Source organism: Epinephelus moara, chromosome 7, assembly GCF_006386435.1.
Source record: "Epinephelus moara isolate mb chromosome 7, YSFRI_EMoa_1.0, whole genome shotgun sequence".
In the NCBI taxonomy this organism is placed as follows: Eukaryota; Metazoa; Chordata; class Actinopteri; order Perciformes; family Serranidae; genus Epinephelus; species Epinephelus moara.
In genome coordinates this window covers 7,905,010-7,922,835 of record NC_065512.1, presented here as the reverse complement: position 1 = coordinate 7,922,835, position 17,826 = coordinate 7,905,010, and the positions used below count along the sequence as shown (strand labels likewise).

Below are 17,826 nucleotides of genomic sequence, written 5' to 3'. Positions count from 1 at the left end.
CACTGCAGACTCCTCACCATAAACTTACCATTTAGGTTGGCTGGGCCAAAAGGAGCGGCCTTTAGGGATGAAATTCTGTATTTTATTTTAATTTTTATGACCCTGTTACAGACCTTTTTGTGAGCAGTTTCATGTAGGATCTGTTTCTTTCTACTGAACTACACCAGCCAACCATATTGCGCAGAAGGAAGTGTGCATCTACTCATGGACGAGATGTTTGACAGCACAAGATGTAAACACTAATGATGATAATCTAGTTGTGTATTTTTTGTTTTGGAAAAGTAGGCTTTAACATGCCATCTGTATCTGTCTGTGCATCCTTTAGGGTATTTATTAGCAGACGACCCTCAGGGTGAAACCCCGTTGATCCCCTCAGAGGTCATGGAGTTCTCCATCAAACACTCGACAGAAGTAGACATCAACACGACACTGCAGATCCTCGGGTCACCGGGGGAGAAGGCTTCGTCCATACCAGGCTGCAACCGCACAGACTCAGTCATCAGGTACTGTGTGTGTTAAAGGTCGATAAAATGCTTTGAAATATTTTAAGCGCTCATGTGGCATTGGATGCTGCTGAAAAACAAGACTGACCACTCAGGAATGTATAAGATGTGCTGAGAATGCTGTTGTCCTCTACCAAAACACTTTGACACTGAAGACTCTTCCGATTATTCCCATCATCGTACATCAGAGAAAACAGTAGGGCCGAAACATCCGTTGGATTCTGTTGAGTGAACCTGAAGAAGCCACAGGCAAAACACGTTGTTCTCTCTCAACAAGATCACAGTAATTCAGTTCAGTGTGTAGTGGTTTATGTTTAGGATTTTATTTGAGATTTTCCTGCATCCGACCAGCACCTGGTCCTTGATACTTTCTGTGCAGAGGGAGTTCTGCTTAATAGTGAAAAAAGCCAAACATTTGCTGTTTCGTGTTTCTTAGATGTGAGATTTTGATGCTTTTCTTTGTCGTACATGAGAAGAAACCAAAAAGCTTTGAATTTTTGGACCGTTCGTCTGATAAACGTACTATTTAAAGACGTCACCTTGGGCTCTGTAAAATCACACGGGGCACATTTCACTTTTTTCTGACATTTTATTGACAAAAAGATTAGATTAAATTGATACTGAAAATAGGGGAGTCCCCGACTAAGAATTTACTTTGAATATGATTCGTCAAGTCATGCCTGTCATCAACTAAGGGCCTGTCCCAATACCCACATTTCCCCTAGAAATACCCACTTGCACTTGGTTGTGCGCGGCCATGTTTAGGCTAGTGGTGTCCCAAAACAGAATTGAGGTAGTGGAAGTGGTTTCCAACACTTAAAACCTGCCCTAGATTCCAAGGGAGCCCCAACCCACACTTTCAGTGAAGTAGAAGATGAAACACCTTGTGAAGTCAGCAACTTCTGCAAGTTTTGGAAGACAATTCGTTACTGTGCGATCAGAATGTAGGCTATACAAACAAGAGATGGTTGGACTAGCGTAAACTCATTAGCAACTGGGTTGAACACAGCGTCAAAATATTTAAACAAAACGACGTACCCGAACAAAATCGATCAGAACTAGAAGACGTTGTAGGCACATCCTGTTTTCAGCATTTCTTCTCCGTTGATTCATCAGACAGAGAAGAATAAACATAGCACATGCCACAACACAAGCGCTGGAGCCGGCATTTTCATTGCGTCGCTACTATGCGTGACATATGCCTGCACTTCGGCCACGCAGACTTGCATGAAGTGGTGTCCCATTTCTTAGGGAAAGATCTCTACCCTAATATTTTTCACTTCCCTCATGAAGGGTCTCGTAAACGAGGGCACTCAATACCAAGTGGAAGATTTAAGGGCTAGAAATGGGATTGGGCCTTAAAGTTGAATCATGTTTTGTTTTGGGTTTTTTGCTCATTGATCCATTTTGTCATTTTCAGCATTAGTTTAAAAAAATTTCACACCAGAAAAAAAAGAGCTGAAACACCCAGTTAAACAATTCATCTTCTTGGCCTGACAAACAAACTTGGTTCCATCTATCCCTGTTTGTTGTGTAGAAGTGTGTGTGTGACTGTAGGTGCGGCAGCAGCGCTGTCCACAGTACTGATAGGGAGTGAAGAGATCGATAGACAGACAGAACACATCACTTAGTTCAGTTCCTGTTTGCTTTCGGTGGTTGGAAACAGAACTTTCGACTTTCTGTTGGAGCGCGAGAGAGATGTAAGACACAAACAGCTGTTTCTGAGTGTCTTCCTCTGCAGGTTTTGACAGAAAACCGTTTATAAGATCAAAAAATATTAACACTGTGTGAACACTACGTTCTATTGTGAGTGCTCTGATTTATGCATTTGAAAATGGAATGATCCTTTGTTTCATAACCACCTCCTTAGATCAAATAGTCGACTATTCAGGATCACCCCTAAATCAAACCACTAGTCCCCCTTTTTTTGCAACTGGAACCAAATGAATTTGCAAATATTTCATGTTTCATGTCTAAAGCCGCCTTTTTGTCTCAATTTTCCGGGAATTAAGTTGTTACTGTCTTCCTCTTTTTGCCATTAAAACACATACAGTGTAAACAAGGATTCAAATGATGCGGCTGGAGGAACTTTAAAGTTTTATATTTTGAATTGTGCAGCATTTTGTAAGTGTTCCTGCAGGATTTTTTTCACTGCAGTTTCTGGCTGTTAAATGAATTTCTTTGCTACCAAGAGTTCATGGGCTATTGAGCAGTGTGTTCCTCCTTTGTTGGGTTTCAAGGCGTCATAGGGGCTGAGACTCCTGAAAAGTTACTTACTGGCACCCGGCATTGAGAGCTGGAAGGTTGACAGCTTGAGTCTCCAAACTAAGAAGAAGAAACTATGTGTAGGTTGGGTGAAAGAGGAATTTGACATTCAGTAGCTGTTTTTCCTTCAACAACACAAGACTTTGTGGACGAAGGTCTCAGGTTTGAATTTGTGTAACAGAAAGAATGTTAAGCAAAGCATCTGTGAAAATGTCATGCAGCACATGTTCGAAAAGTATTTTTGACACTGAAGTTGACTCAAGGACCAGACAAACTGCTGTCAGATAGATGGTTGATGGTATGTCTTTGTGTCCAGGAGCCCTTGACAGTTTATTTCATCTTAACATACACACCTCCATATAAACTTCCAGAATAGACTTCCTTGCTGTCGGAGGCTGGTTGGACCTCTAAGTGTTGTCACAGTTATTATCCTATAAAGCTAAAAGGTGGGTCAGTGCCTTCACGTTCACACCCAAACACCATCTGAATGTGCAGCCAGTAAAACACAGAAACAAACACCCTCTCACTGTGGTTTGGTTTAATGTGGTTTTAAGACCAACATGCGGCGCATGTGTCTCAGGATGACAAACACTTAAACACGCACGGGGTAAAACACAGCTTAATAAAACTGTCACTACTATAGCATGAGCTCTCTTTCACACAGACATGGAGGTGTTTCTCTCACACTCCTGAACCTGAGAACCTTCTGATGATAATAAGACAGTCCAACCTCACAGGGAACAAAAATATAAGTGGGCTGAGGTGTCCTCTTTATATCCCCTTAAAGCTGGAGCAGGCAGAAACTGGGAAAGGCTACAGAATGTGAAAATGCACCCTCCTCCAGCAGCTCTCCTTCTCTCTTCTAAGCCCCTCCCATCACAAGACCACGAGCACATGTACGTGCTTCATACAGTAACCCCGTGTTTCCCTTACATTGATTTATTTAATCTTATTTTATTGGAGCGTTGCTCACAGCTCATTCACTCAGCCCTTCTTTGCCCTGCTGTCTCTGTTTATCAGATCACAAATGAGACAGGAATTAGCTGCTAGACACCCACGGTCACTCTGCCTTGCTCCCCACCACTGTGGACTACTTCCCCAGGCAGAGAGTGGGCAGCAGCTTGGGAGATGAACCTTCAGTTGCAGGCTGTAGCAGCTTGAATTTGGCCAGCACCAGGTGTGTAACAGCAGCAACAGAAAGTTTGCTGATCAGGCAGGGAGTCAGGGCTGTCTGGTCCCCTGGAGCTGGGGTTTGTGCTGCCTGGATTTAGGTTGCTGCAGCTGCTGACTGAAGGTCCATCTCTAGAGCTGCTGCCTGCTCTCCTCCTAGCGAGGTGGTCTGTGGCTGTGGGAAGTGAGGCGGAGAACACACTGTGACTCAAGGCTCTAACTAACGTTAGCTACATAAATGTGAACTTGAAGTCGCAACCGTGAGGCTTTAGCTCCAGTTAGCAGAAGGCTAAACTATTAGCAACATTTTCTCTACATCTCCAAAACACTTATCCAATATTGAAACGTGTTTTTATGTCACAGGCTGATTTTCTGAAGCCTAAAAAAAGAGCCAAGAGGAGGAGCAGAAGTTTAGTTTTCTCTCAGACCTCTTGAATTAAACCATGCTTAAAGTTTATTAAGGGATTTTTACCAAATGAAGCCAAAATTAAGCTGCCTATCCCAGCTTTGATATTGTCAGTCAGACATAAAAAGCAATTTGTAGTCAGCCTGGGCTCTGGGAAATTGTGATTTTACCATTTTCTGACTTTTAATATATTAAATTATTAATCAGTTAATCAAAACATAAAAAAGTGAGATTTATCGGTAATGAAAATAACCCCTAGTTGCAAACACCCCAGCACTGCCCGCTATTATAAGTTGATAAATAAGGAGACGACCAGGTGCCAGCTGCAGGTTAGAGTCAGAGCCTCCATTTCTTTTCCCAAACACAGTTTCAGCTCTGAATGAATTTGCTGCTGCAGTTAAACATTTTCTTCTGTGTCACAGCTCAAAGTGACAATTATGTATCCGCAGGACGGTCGAAGAAGTTGTTGATCGATAAAAGTTATTGAACAATTTTTTACCCGAGGGCTGAGATTTCTAACTTCCAGACTAAATGTTCAGACAGTACTTTCCTTCTGTACGAGGAGAAATATGTGTTTATGGTAATTTAAATGCCTCTCTGGTTGTTGCAGTGCATGCTGGTCCGTCTCTGCTACTGTTTGGATTAGAAGTTGTTCTCACAGTGTGCGTGTCCCTGTGAGGCTGTTGAACAACAGCACAAAATGATGCTGATAAAAATACACCGACATTATAATGAAATGGACTCTGGGTAGCAGAGCGCATCTCACTGCTGCTATCAGAAAGGATTTATCTTTTCAACAACAATTAATTGTGCAGCCCGACAGAATGCAACTGCGGTGTTAGAAACGTTGTGCAGTTCAGGGATGTTGGCAGCTACACTGGATGCAGGCGCACTTGTGTGTGCACAGATAATCACAGTGACGACAATAGACAGTCACAGTAGCCAGTGACATTGTCTGTTGAAGGTCGTTGAGCCCTGTGTTTTCTAGATTGTTCATTATGTCGAGGAGCGTGTGTGTCCAGTATGTGTGTGCGTGAGAGGGGGATGACGGCAATGACAGAGGATTGCTGAGATGAGTGGCCGATGGCGTTAGGTTTCCTATCAGCGAGCGTCCGACCCCGGCCCCGTAAATGTCAGCGTGGTTTTGTTTTCTGCAAACAATGTGAAACTGTGCACTGTCCTCGACGGAGGGGATGGACCTGTAAGCTGCTTTAAGCCCTCTGTCTCTCTGTCCTTTATATGCTCTGTGTGTGTCTGTGTTTGTGTGAGTGAGAGATGCACTGATTTTCTTGGCCAAGTTTCCATTTTAGAAAAGTGTGACCTGCAGATTCCTCTGATTTTCTTCATTTTTAAGGACTGTGATTAACAACGGAGTCTTTTTCACCTAAACCACGTTAACGAGGCTAAATTATTATCGCCGGTTGTGGAAATCAAAGATAACATCAAACAGCATCACATAATTGCAGCACACGGTGTCAGCAGTTTTCAAAATTATCTCCCTAATACCGTGAATATATCACCAAGTATTATTTTAGTTTTCAGTTTTTGTGTATAGAATCACTGCATTGAACAGGTGCAATGCTGCCACATACACTCCGCTTCTACAGTCACCTCACCCGGCAAATCTTGACCACCTGCACACCTGGATTGTTTTTTGCCTCTACCTTTAGATTTGATCACTTTTAATTTTAATTCAGTAATTCAGCTCCTAACTGGTAGTTCATGTTCGGCACATGGGAGAAGTCGCAGCTAGTTGCAATCTGCACTTCTCACTGCTAGATACCAGTAAATCCTACACACTGTTCCTTTAGATAACATTTACATTTTTTCCCAAACTGCACCAGGTTACATTTCTTTCTCTCACTCAAACTCAATATAAAAAAGTGCTCTATTAGACTTATGCGTATGTCGTGATGTCGAGGTCAAAATTATATAAATTCTGTTCAGTGTTTGAATCAAAAGCTGCTCCTTTATTTTTCTCTCTGCTGAGCTATTCTTGTTACGACCTTGTTTATATCATCCAGTCTATTTCAGTCTTCATTTCTCTCATCCTTTAGACTACTCACCTTCCTGCTCTCATGTCGTCTCACCGTTTCATCTCCTAACCTTTCAGTTTTCTACCTGCACGGACTTCTCTGCCATCTTGTCTCCCATGTTTCACTCCAGCTACTTTCTTTTATATTCTTCTGTCACAGGTTGCTGTCGGCGGTGTTGCGGACGTCAGAGGTTGAGTCCAGGGCGACGAGAGCGAGTCTGACAGAGCTGCTGAGCCCTCAGATGGGAAAAGACATCGTGTGGTTCCTCAGACGCTGGGCCAAGACGTACCTGCTGGTGGATGAGAAGCTGTACGAGCAGGTATGAGCTGACGTACCTCCACATGACATCAGATACTTTAGGCATGTAGAAATCACGGTCGATCGGGTTATGTGAACCTCATATATCCAAATCCTCACTCGAAGGAAAAAAAAAGTGTTGAAGAGCGTCGTTCCTGTGGGCTCCAGCAACACTAAACCCCTGAGCTTGCCTGAGAAGGACTAAATCCACAAAGCTGCTATTTTTAAATATCCCATGGAGAGAGACTCACTGCAGCCTGTTCTATTTTGTTCTGAAATTGTTGGCGTGCAGCCTCGTTCTGTGGACGATAAACCAGGTGCAGACTGATAAAGGAGGAAATACAGTGAGTGCTGGACGGAGCAGTGAGTGACAACAACCCTGCCCACATTTAATGTTTGTGGTGGAGACACTAGGGTCTAGGTACCATGTCTGAAGGGTTATACTTGGCTCCGAAGGTACCATACTGAAAGTGTTTGGTGGAAACGTCACCATGCTGCTGCCGTTTGTAGCAGACTATAAATTCGTGGTGCTCCCATTGCAATGAAATAACAAAATACAAGTTGAAATGTTTTATGCAGCTGCACTTGTCGCCATCTTCCACATGTTGTTTTTGTAGTTCTCTGCTAGTCGACAGTCTTCTTACTTTGGCTTTTAACAGCAGACTAGAACACCTGCAGGCATGTACGCAGCCCTGTCAGGTCCGAAAGAATTGCATCCTCAGTGCCTAGGATACTGAAAAAAACCGAGTACCGTCACTTTTTCCAAGTTTTGGCACTGACTTAGAACCAAAGTAAAATTCTCAGTCAGCAGTCATTGTATTTTTTCCCCATCACAACAGTTCACCAGATGTTTCTCCTCATCTCTCTTCAGATCAGCATCCCCCTGAGTACAGCGTTCGGTGCAGACACCGAGGGGGCCCAGTGGATTGTGGGGTATCTTCTGGAGAAGGTGATCAACAACCTGTCAGTTTGGAGCTCAGAGGCTGAGCTGGCCAACGACACCGTGGAGCTGCTGGTGACACTGGTGGAGAGGAGAGAGAGGTGAGGACAGAGGCGATGTAGAGCTGCAACAAGAACATGAATTTGCAATCATTTTTATTATCAATAAATTGTTATTTTTAAAGACTGAATAGGTTTAAGCCTCTTTGCTTCCTTTTGATATTAGAAAAATATAAGAAGAGAAGTCTGATTGATCTGTTTACCACATAAACAGCCTTGTTGTCTGGTGAAATGACAAATAAATCGTATTGTGTTAAGATATTGATAGTGCTCAGAAGATTTTGGGAAACATCTTTTCTTTCAGCCAAAATTAAAACATGTAAGTGGATCCTACCAGAGCACAGACTCTAACAGACACTCTGCCTCCTCCCTCTGTCCGTTCAGGGCGAACATCGTGGTGCAGTGTGAGAGCTGGTGGAACCTGGCGAAGCAGTTTGCCACCCGCAGCCCTCCCCTCCACCTGCTGTCCAGCTCCGTGCAGAGGACGCTGATGAAAGCTCTGGTTCTGGGAGGCTTCGCTCACATGGACTCTGACGCCAAGCAGCAGTACTGGGCTGAGGTAAGAAATGCAATGTGTAAAATAAGGCTGAAATGATGGTAGGTGCTTAAAAACTATGTATTTCTCTCTTGCTGAGAGCTGCAGTAATCCATTAAGGTGGAACATGAGTGGAACCAGAGTACATGACTTAAACTGTTTCACATCTGATAATGATGTGAAAAAAATAAAAGAACTTGTCATTTCTTTAGTTTTTGTCGAGGTTATTTCTCCACCAGAGTACATCAAAACAATACAAGTCTTCCTCAGAGCTCTGCAGACTCAAGTCTCATCAGAGGAGGAGTGATGGATCCAGTCGATAATATTCCCCCGTCGAGTCTTTTTCCCGTGTGTATAACATGATCCTTTTTGTGATCCTGGAGGCCTTTTGTCTTAATAGGCTGACAGTAGTAAATGGGGGTGCAAAGCCACAATGACTCCAGAGTAATTAGGGGGGGTGTTACAAGTGAGACGGCAGCTGTTGGCTCCTGCAGCTGCTTTGTCTGAACTTGGAAGGCTCTGCTGGAGGAGATGGACCCAGCAACTGATCAAACACTCCTTTGTTACGTCCCCACATTCCTCCTCTCTCCCTTACATGCACCGAGAAATCACTTTTATCCTCAAGTAGCTTGGATTTAGTTTGATACGTACAGTTTGTTATAAGTGAGTTCAGATAACACAGTTTAAGGGGCCTGACACAACGAGCAGACGGTCTACTGTCAGTCAGTGTTTAGCCATCAGAGAGCATTTATCACCCTCATCTTTGTGGTGTGTCCCACTTTGTTGACACTAGTCGACCATAACTGCTGTTTTGCGGTCAATTCAGGATATCAAATCCGTGTTGGAGACAGTGGAGTCCATTGTTGAGAGGAATCACTGATTGGCAGTTCAGCTGAGCTCGCAAGAAGAGAAACAGAAGTGAGGAACGTAAACAAACAACTGATGTCAAGAGGGAGTGAGACCAAAACAAACTTGTTACAATAGGAAAGATTGTTTGATTTAGCCATTGAGCTCTTCAGCAGAAACGGTTTGTGTTTGTGTTCATGTTCACGAGCGCATAGTAAAATAAATTTAAATCAGGAGAGACTCGTTTTTATCGTAAAAAGAGTATTAATTAACTTGCACATAAGAATGAAAAATGTGGAAAGTCTTTGGCAATTAGACCCCGTCGAGATGGTGTGATTTAAGGATCTATAGTTGAATAGACTAATAGACGCAGGTGGTGGTTTGAATCGTTTGAAATTACACTGAGCTTCATTTAGTCTTTAAATATCAGGTTTAACTGTCTAACTAGCGTCATGTGTCCGTCCCGTTGGTCTTTCCCTTTTTTTTTTAAAAAATGACGAATACAGACTACCACCACCTGCTGTAATGGAGAGTTACTTCCTCTCATGTAGGGACAGAACATATGTGCTCGTTGGCCGTTGGTTGTAGTGTTTGTGGTGTGTTAAAGTGCAGCTTTTTTTGCTGAGACACTGGCAATGTGAGGCGACAAAACAGTCAGCTTTCGTAGTCACCAGCTCTTTTATGTTGGTTTGGTGTGTCTGGGCTTTTAGGCTAAGATTAGTCAGAAGTTTCAGTCTGTTTGGCTGCAGGTCTGCCATAAAACCATAATAATTTTTTAGAATGTTAAATACGTAAAATGACTATTATGTCTTTTAAGTCCTGCCAGAAGAGATTAATCGCCCTTGACAATTACTGAATTTTCTCCAGGCTGCTTCAATTTGGAGACAGATTCAAACACATTCGAGGCAACAGTCCATTTGGATTCATGACCAGACGCTCCTTGTTTCTGTCCGTCCAGGTGCTCCACCCTCTCCAGCAGCGTTTCCTCAACCTCATCAACCAGGAGAACTTCGCTCAGATCAGCCAGGAGGAGGCCGTCAAACAGGAAATCGTCGCCACGTTGGAGGCGCTGTGTGGCATCGCAGAGGCGACGCAGATCGACAACGTTGCCTCGCTCTTCTCGTTCCTCATGGACTTCCTGTCCAGCTGCATCGGCCTCATGGAGGTAAGAGCGGAGTTAAAGTGAAAGGCAGCCTGTGTGATGGTGTTCGATCTGATTTGATACGTAGCGTTTAGCTTGAAAGACAAGTCAACAAAACTCTGGATACAGTTCATCTAAAAATATCTTTACACTCTAAAGTTAAAGTAATACGATGCAAAATGTTGTGATTAGAGTCCCTGTAAATATCTACATGACACATACATATGTCAGCTGACTGGTGGTTTTGTCGTTCAGGTCTACAGCAACACGCCAGAGACGATTAACCTCATCATCGAGGTGTTTGTGGAAGTGGCTCACAAGCAGATCTGTTACCTGGGAGAGGTGAGTTACACGTCTTAAATGTACCTGCAGATAAATTCAGTCATCACTGAAATTGAGGGCCCTTAAAGCCCTTAATGATTCCTCAAGATTTAGATGAAGGTTGAATGAATTAATGAAAAAAGGCCTGTGTGGCTGTCTGAGATTTTAACCACTGCCACTTCTGTCCCCTCATCCAGACGAAGTCCATGAAGCTGTACGAGGCGTGTCTGACGCTGCTGCAAGTCTACTCCAAAAACAACCAGAGCAGGAAGCGAAGCGACGCCACAGCGGAGGAGGACCAGTACCAGGACCTGCTGCTCATCATGGAGCTGCTCACAAACCTGCTCTCCAAAGAGTTCATCGACTTCAGCGACACCGGTGAGTCTGCTCGATGTCTCTGCCTTTAAATATCTACTAAAATGAGAATATCAGAGCAGAGGACTTCTTCTTCTTCTTCTTGTTCATGTTGCCTCAGGTGCTTGAGATTAAATTTTCAAACTGCTGTGTATTTCCAGACGAGGTGTTTCGAAACCAAGACCAGGGAACACCGGCGTCCAATCGGACAGTATCAGCAGCAGATGTGGTTCTTTATGGTGTCAACATTGTTCTCCCTCTCATGTCTCAGGACTTACTTAAGGTAAGACAGATTTACAATGCAGGTTTGAGCTGCAACAATGAGTCAATTAATCGAGTATTTGATCAACAATTTCAAGCAGAAATGTGATTTTTCGGGTTCTCAAATGAGGATTTGCTGCCTTTCTTTGTCTTACATTAAGGAGGGTTTATTATTTTTGGGTTTGGAAATTTTGGTTGGACAAAACGAGACATTTCGAACACGTCATTTCAGGCTCTAGGATATTGTGACAGGCCAAACGATGAATCAAAAACAGATCTACAGATTTATTGATAATGAACGTAATCATAATTTGCGGCGCTACTCCAGGCTCCACATTTCTGGATCTGTTTCAGTGACATGTTGTGTGACCTGCTGATCTCGTTCTCATTGTTTCCCCAGTTCCCCTCCCTGTGTAACCAGTACTACAAGCTCATCACCTTCATCTGTGAGATCTTTCCAGAGAAGATCCCACAGCTGCCGGAAGACCTCTTCAAAAGCCTCATGTTCTCCCTGGAGCTGGGAATGACCTCGTATCCTCCCACTGCCTGTGTGTGTGTGTGTGTGTGTGTGTGTGTGTGTGTGTGTGTGTGTGTGTGTGTGTGCGCACGCAAAATTTGTGGATGGTTGAGTTTTGAGCCTCAACATCTTTTTGCTACTGACCAAAATGTGGGCGTAACACAGAGTATTAAAATCTGTCAAGTACGGAAAGTTGGCAGAAATGTTTGCTCAGACTTGTACTCTTCTTTTCTTTCATCTCTGATCAGACAGTTTCTGAGAACTTTGGTTTCTTTTGTTAAATGGAAAACACATGAACTACACCAATAGTCTCCTCTTTTCAGGTAAGTGGTCTTTAAAAGTCACCATGTTGTAAACAGACTAGAAATTCTATTTACAAAAAAGTTATTCCACACAGTAAAGTTGCAGGTGCTTGGATGTAGAGAGGATATTAAGATATTTAAAAAACCCAAATGTTTTAATGTAGCAGCAGAGAAGAGTTTCACCGATTTTTGAGTGAACTGTTGTGTAGTTTCCTTAACGTGTGTGTTAAGGATGAGTTCAGAGATCAGCCAGCTGTGTTTGGAGGCTTTGTCTCCTCTGGCTGAGCAGTGCGCGAAAAACCAGGAGAAGGACACGCCTCTCTTTATCGCTACTCGTCACTTCCTCAAGGTAACCACACCTGTTCACTGCAGTAAAACATGTACATACATGCGCACTCTACCCTCAAGGGCGTAGGTATAAAAAGAGGTGTCTCATGCTTTTTTGTGATGTGTTGTTGTTCATGTGTTTTTTTCCCTCAAGGCAAAAAGGTTTTATTAATGTGAACGTAATGATACAAATTGCTAAAAAAAAAGAGCCACATTTGAGGAGTTAAAATACTGAAAGCTGAAGATTTGTAAGACACAAGACAGTTTGGGACACATCATGTTATTCTCTTTCCAAGAAGTCACTGCACCTGTCTGAGAAACAGTCGGCACATTTTCCCCCTCAAAACTACAACATGTCAGTTTTTGAATGCAGCTAAGTTAACTGTTGGTATATTACGGTATCTCCTCTAACTCTCTGCAACAAAGAATGAATTCATTTGCTAAAATGTGAAATTATTTCTTTAACAGTGTGCTATTGTAAACTGTGAAAATGTTCTTGCAACATTTATTTGGACGTACTCCTCTGTGTTTTAATAACTCTGCTCACACCATGTGCTGCGTCCTCTGCGCCCCCAGTTGGTGTTTGACATGCTGGTCCTGCAAAAACACAACACAGAGATGACGGTGGCGGCAGGAGAAGCCCTCTACACACTCGTGTGCCTGCATCAGGTGAGTGAAGAACACAGACATCCTGAGGCTTCAGTAAACGTGTCCTCTGGTCAAATACAGAATGATTGTACTCTGGTCTTTGCAGAAATTTAGACAGACGGACAGAAAGTTTCCTGCTCTTAACTGTTACGACATCGAAATATAACCTGTCAGACATCTTCATCAGGAGGCAGATAAATGACACCAGAGGCCCTCTAGTGGCTGGTCTGTGTCATAGCACATAACTGAGCCCTCATTACCACAACACTTGTTAAAGGCATCACAAATAATAAAATATAACATTCATAAAATTTGTTTTTTGTCAACCATCTAAAAAAAAGCCATCTACAATGTTTCACTTTAAAGTCGTCCTCAGTGAATGAGTGGTCTCTCTCCTGTCCCAAAAATCTGGTTTCTTGATTTTGATTGTTTTTTTTTTTTATCTTTATTGTTTTTATTTTTGACCCATTCAGTACATAGTGTTCAGTTATTACATAGAGCTCAGCCAACACATGATTTCTGAGGCACAAGTCAGTGTTTATGTTTGATAATAATACATCAGCTGATATTTGTTTTCACATCAACACATGGTATAAACAAATATTTTGTTCTTTTATTATGAAGTCAGCAGCAGACAGACGACAGGAAATGACAGAGACTCCTTTACATTTTGTTATGAAAGACTTTTGATGACAATATGTAAAAAAAAAACGGGACATTTTACTGTTGCATAAACAAACTAAACAGGGTGCACACATCACTGCTGAAAACTGTAAAAACAAAATCTGCAGATTATCAATTTATCAGTGCTCTCTAGTGGACGAACATCGTCATCCATGCATCATAGTTTTACATGGTTACATCACTGGTGTTTATTTCAATAACCTGCAGCATCTGTATGAAGAGAGCGTCACCTCTAAAGCTCCGTCTATTGTCTCAGAGTCTCTGCATCCCCTCCATGTTGGGTTTCAGATACTTCCATCACGGCGTAGGTTTTGCCTCCCTAAAAGCGTTACAGATCGTTGTCCTGTCTGCTGTTACTTATCTTAACCAGCAGTGACCACTAATGTCCATGATTTACCCCTGACAGTGTGTGATACTAGATACGTGTCTCTTTTGTTGTACTCATGACGCATTCGGGGACATAAAAGTTTACCTTACTTATACACTGTTTCTGTTACACATCAGCCGATGGTATCAGCTCTCTTATTTAATGTCTGGACCCTGAGGTGACGATCTGTTTGTCCTCTGTCAGGCGGAGTACTCGGAGCTGGTTGAGACCCTCCTCTCCTCACAGAGAGACGCCGTCATCTACCAGCGGCTGGCCGACGCCTTCAACAAGCTGACGGCCAGCAGCACGCCGCCCACCATGGACCGCAAGCAGAAGGTCGCTTTTCTCAAGAGCCTGGAGGAGTTTGTGGCCAACGTGGGCGGCCTGCTCTGCGTGAAATAACCACTGGAAACTCTGACTCCGCCTCGGATCATCTTTTCTCTTTGTTTTGTTTTGGGTTTTTTTAAGCAACCAATCAAAAGACGCCCCCGCTTCGTCCCTAAGAACTCTGGGTAGAAGAGGCAGCTGGAGGAACTCTCTGTCTCTCTGCCTGCTGAGGGATCCATCTCATGCCTGAATGTTTACCCCGTGTTCACCTCCTCGGATTTCTTTTTTTGGTTTCTCTCCCCGCCCCTCCAGCATGATCAACAGACCCGATGAAGATGATAATGATGATGATGATGATGATGATGATGTGGTTACCATGGAGACTGAACTGCCAAGCAGACGGACTCAGTCTGAGGATCCTTGTGACTGATGTCACCGAGTATTGACCATCATGACAACGAGAGGAGGCGGAGCAGCAGCGGCTGATGTTGACGGCGTCTCTGCCTCCTCCTCCACCTCATATACCTGGAGGCTGCACACACACACACACACACACACACACACACACACAGAGTGATACTGAGGGTAAAACAAGTTGTTGATTTTGAAAATTGAAGGAGTTTTTTTTTCCAGTGTGAGATTTTGTAGTTGAAAGTATTAGAGGGGCCATTTTGTTTCAAGAATGCCATGACGACCACACACACACACTTCTTTTTAACAGTGACACACACACACACACACACACACACACGCCGCCCCGATCCTTCCCAGAGTGCCTTTGTTTTGTTGATTGTTCTGTGTGTGTGTGCGATTTTATTTTGTCTCCATCAACTGACAACAAACTGTGCCTGCCATTCGCCCAGAACACAGCGGATGCACACACACACACACACACACACACACACACACTCAAAAAATCCACATGCACACACACGCACGAGATGTTGCCATGACAACAGAGGTATGGCTGGCCTCGGCTGTCTTTGGGGCTGCTGAACCGCGCAGCACAGGAGGGCATTTGTTTATTTGTTGGCGACGACAGAAAACCAAAATCAGATTCACTAAAGGGTGTAAATATATATATATAAAGTTTTCAAATCAGAAACCACGAGAGAAATGTTTGTTCAAAGACAAAAACAACAACATGACTGAAATGTTTTTATATGCCGGTGAACGGCAGGAAGAGTTGTATGTGTTGAACATTGTATGAATTCAGATGACGAGGGAGCGACTCTCTCAGTTTTGACCTTTTTGCGGTTTGGTATTTTTTCTCTATTCAGATGGTAGTACTCTCCCTGCGGGACACGCGAAGGCTCGGGGCCTCTAAAGTTTAGCAGATTTAATTTCCAGTAGTATTTTTCTACAGCAGCGCATCACTCTTCAACACACACTGGATTGAAGCAGAGACTGTTTGAGCTGAAGGACAGCAATAACAAACCAAATAAAAAGGAGCAGAGCCACTTGTCGAAGCATTATGTTGGAGACCTCCTCGTTCAGAGCACTATCCTGGTTATTGTAGAATGGCTGTTTTGTTAATGAAGTGTAAAAGTGTACATAAAGTTATTGTATAAAACCTCCTGGCCTCTGATGTTTCCTTTACACCAGTCGTGTCTGTTTTATGAAGCACAGGCCTTTTCCACAGCAGACATTTTGTCTTGTAGCAGGAAGAGCACGGGTGAAACTGAGTAAATTAAGGATGGTTCATTTCCATGAGGCGACCCTGTAAGATGAGCCGGCATGCACAATATCAGTGCCTCCCATAAATGGAATGTAGCCATCGTTAGTGTCAGTAAATACACCTGTGCTTTGCCTACTGTGACATGTCAAAATGTCTGCTGTGAAGAAGGTCTATTTTGAGGTAAGATATTTTTATTTACTGTTACTGTTTTTTGCAGAGACAGCACACAAATTAAAGTAATTACACCTGAGTCAGTTAGCAGCATTCGCATCTGTTGTCGCTGGGCAGGTCGACATAAAAATGACAGAGCAGCAAATACTCTACATAAGACAGCACGACACAAATGTCCATCAACGTGAGCTAATAAATGAGTACGATAAATACAATCACTGGTGATGACACAGTTTTGCTGATTGTAGCCAGAGCTTAAGGTTGGTGTTAAACACTGCAAGGCTTCCTGAGTCTCTGATGTTTTTGCGTATGAAATTCCACTTCTTCACGACTTTAACTAAGACAGCAGACTGACGAAAGTCTTTGTGGTGCCCGGTTAACCTCAGCAGATTCTGCGAGAGGCCAGAAAGCCTCCAAGAGGAGAAGGTGCAAGATTGTGATGTTTTAAGCGTCAGACATGCATCAAGCAATCAGAATAAGACGTTATAAAAATTTAGGAAATTGTGTTTTTCAGGACATTACAATGATGATGATCCCTTTCCTTTTTATTTGATACTTCTAGGATTTGTTTATAGAGGCCTGAGTGTAGTCACATGTTTCTGTGACCAGATTGTTGTGCAAATGTAAACTGCTTATTAGTAAGTGGAGACAGTGGAGGAAAACCCAACTGTAAAAATACTGTTTCAAGTGCATTAAAAATGTTACCTAAGTTAAAGTAATCAGAAAATGTACGTAAAGTATTAAAAGTAAAAGTGACTGATATACTTTTGTATATTGTCACAAGATGATTATTACTCACGCGTTATGAAAAAGGATTTTACTGTTGTAGTTTGTTGCTGTGGAGCTCATATTGAACTTTTAACTGATTATTTTCATGATAAATTAACCTGCTGATTATTTTCTCCATTAATCGACTGTTTGGTGTTTATTCTGAAAATAGTGAAACATCCCATGACAGTGACCCAGAGCCCAAACTGAAATCTTTAGTGTTTGTTTTGTCCCACAAACAGTCCAGACCTCAACATTATTAAATATAGCATCAAATATAAGCAGCAAATCTTCTTGTTTGTGAAGCTAGAACCATGAAACGTTTTTGCATTTATGTAAATATTTGCAGATTTTCTGTCAATCGACTAGTGATTCAATAACTTATTGTTTCAGCTGTAGAGCTGCAACGATTAAGTAATCAATTAGTTGTCATTATTAAATTAATTGCCAACTAACAGAGTAATTTTTATATGAAAAAATAAAAAAAACTTCTCTCATTCCAGCCCCTTAAATGTAAATATGTTTTCTTTACTCTTCTATGAGTAACACACTGTGGACAAGATAAGACATTTGAGGACATTATATTGGACTTTGGGAAACACTGATCAACATTTTTCATAACTTTCTGGCATTCTATAGCCCAAATAACTACTCGATTAATTGAGTAATTAATTACAAATTAATCAGCAATAAAATAGTCATTGGTTTCAGCTGTACTTGTAAAAAGCTGTTAGGGGAGTTCGATTATTAACAAACATATTTGATAAGCTTTTATGTTTTTATGCAAAAATGTAAACTAATTATAGCTGCTGCGCAGCGATGGGTCGGGTCCGGGCATTTTTAGGCAATTCTGAGCAACAAGCAGAAGAATTGGAAGACATTTAGGAATTTAGCAACACAATC

At 42.4% G+C, this 17,826-nt stretch overlaps 1 protein-coding gene across 2 annotated transcripts in view; it reads left to right on the top strand.

Annotated features, from left to right (window-relative positions):
- The window catches only part of xpo4 (exportin 4), a 230,709-nt gene that overhangs the window by 66,521 nt on the left and 146,362 nt on the right, over positions 1–17,826 (top strand). The window contains exons 13-24 of one of the 2 annotated variants that reach the window (XM_050049189.1): positions 326–503; positions 6,540–6,699; positions 7,549–7,718; positions 8,061–8,235; positions 10,016–10,222; positions 10,454–10,540; positions 10,717–10,897; positions 11,035–11,156; positions 11,535–11,665; positions 12,185–12,302; positions 12,857–12,949; positions 14,184–15,879. In XM_050049189.1, the coding sequence (XP_049905146.1) occupies positions 326–503; positions 6,540–6,699; positions 7,549–7,718; positions 8,061–8,235; positions 10,016–10,222; positions 10,454–10,540; positions 10,717–10,897; positions 11,035–11,156; positions 11,535–11,665; positions 12,185–12,302; positions 12,857–12,949; positions 14,184–14,381 (1,820 nt within the window). In that variant the 3' untranslated portion in view covers positions 14,382–15,879. Of the gene's footprint in view, positions 1–325; positions 504–6,539; positions 6,700–7,548; positions 7,719–8,060; positions 8,236–10,015; positions 10,223–10,453; positions 10,541–10,716; positions 10,898–11,034; positions 11,157–11,534; positions 11,666–12,184; positions 12,303–12,856; positions 12,950–14,183; positions 15,880–17,826 lie in introns of those variants that run through there. The other variant, XM_050049190.1, reaches the window with a different exon arrangement.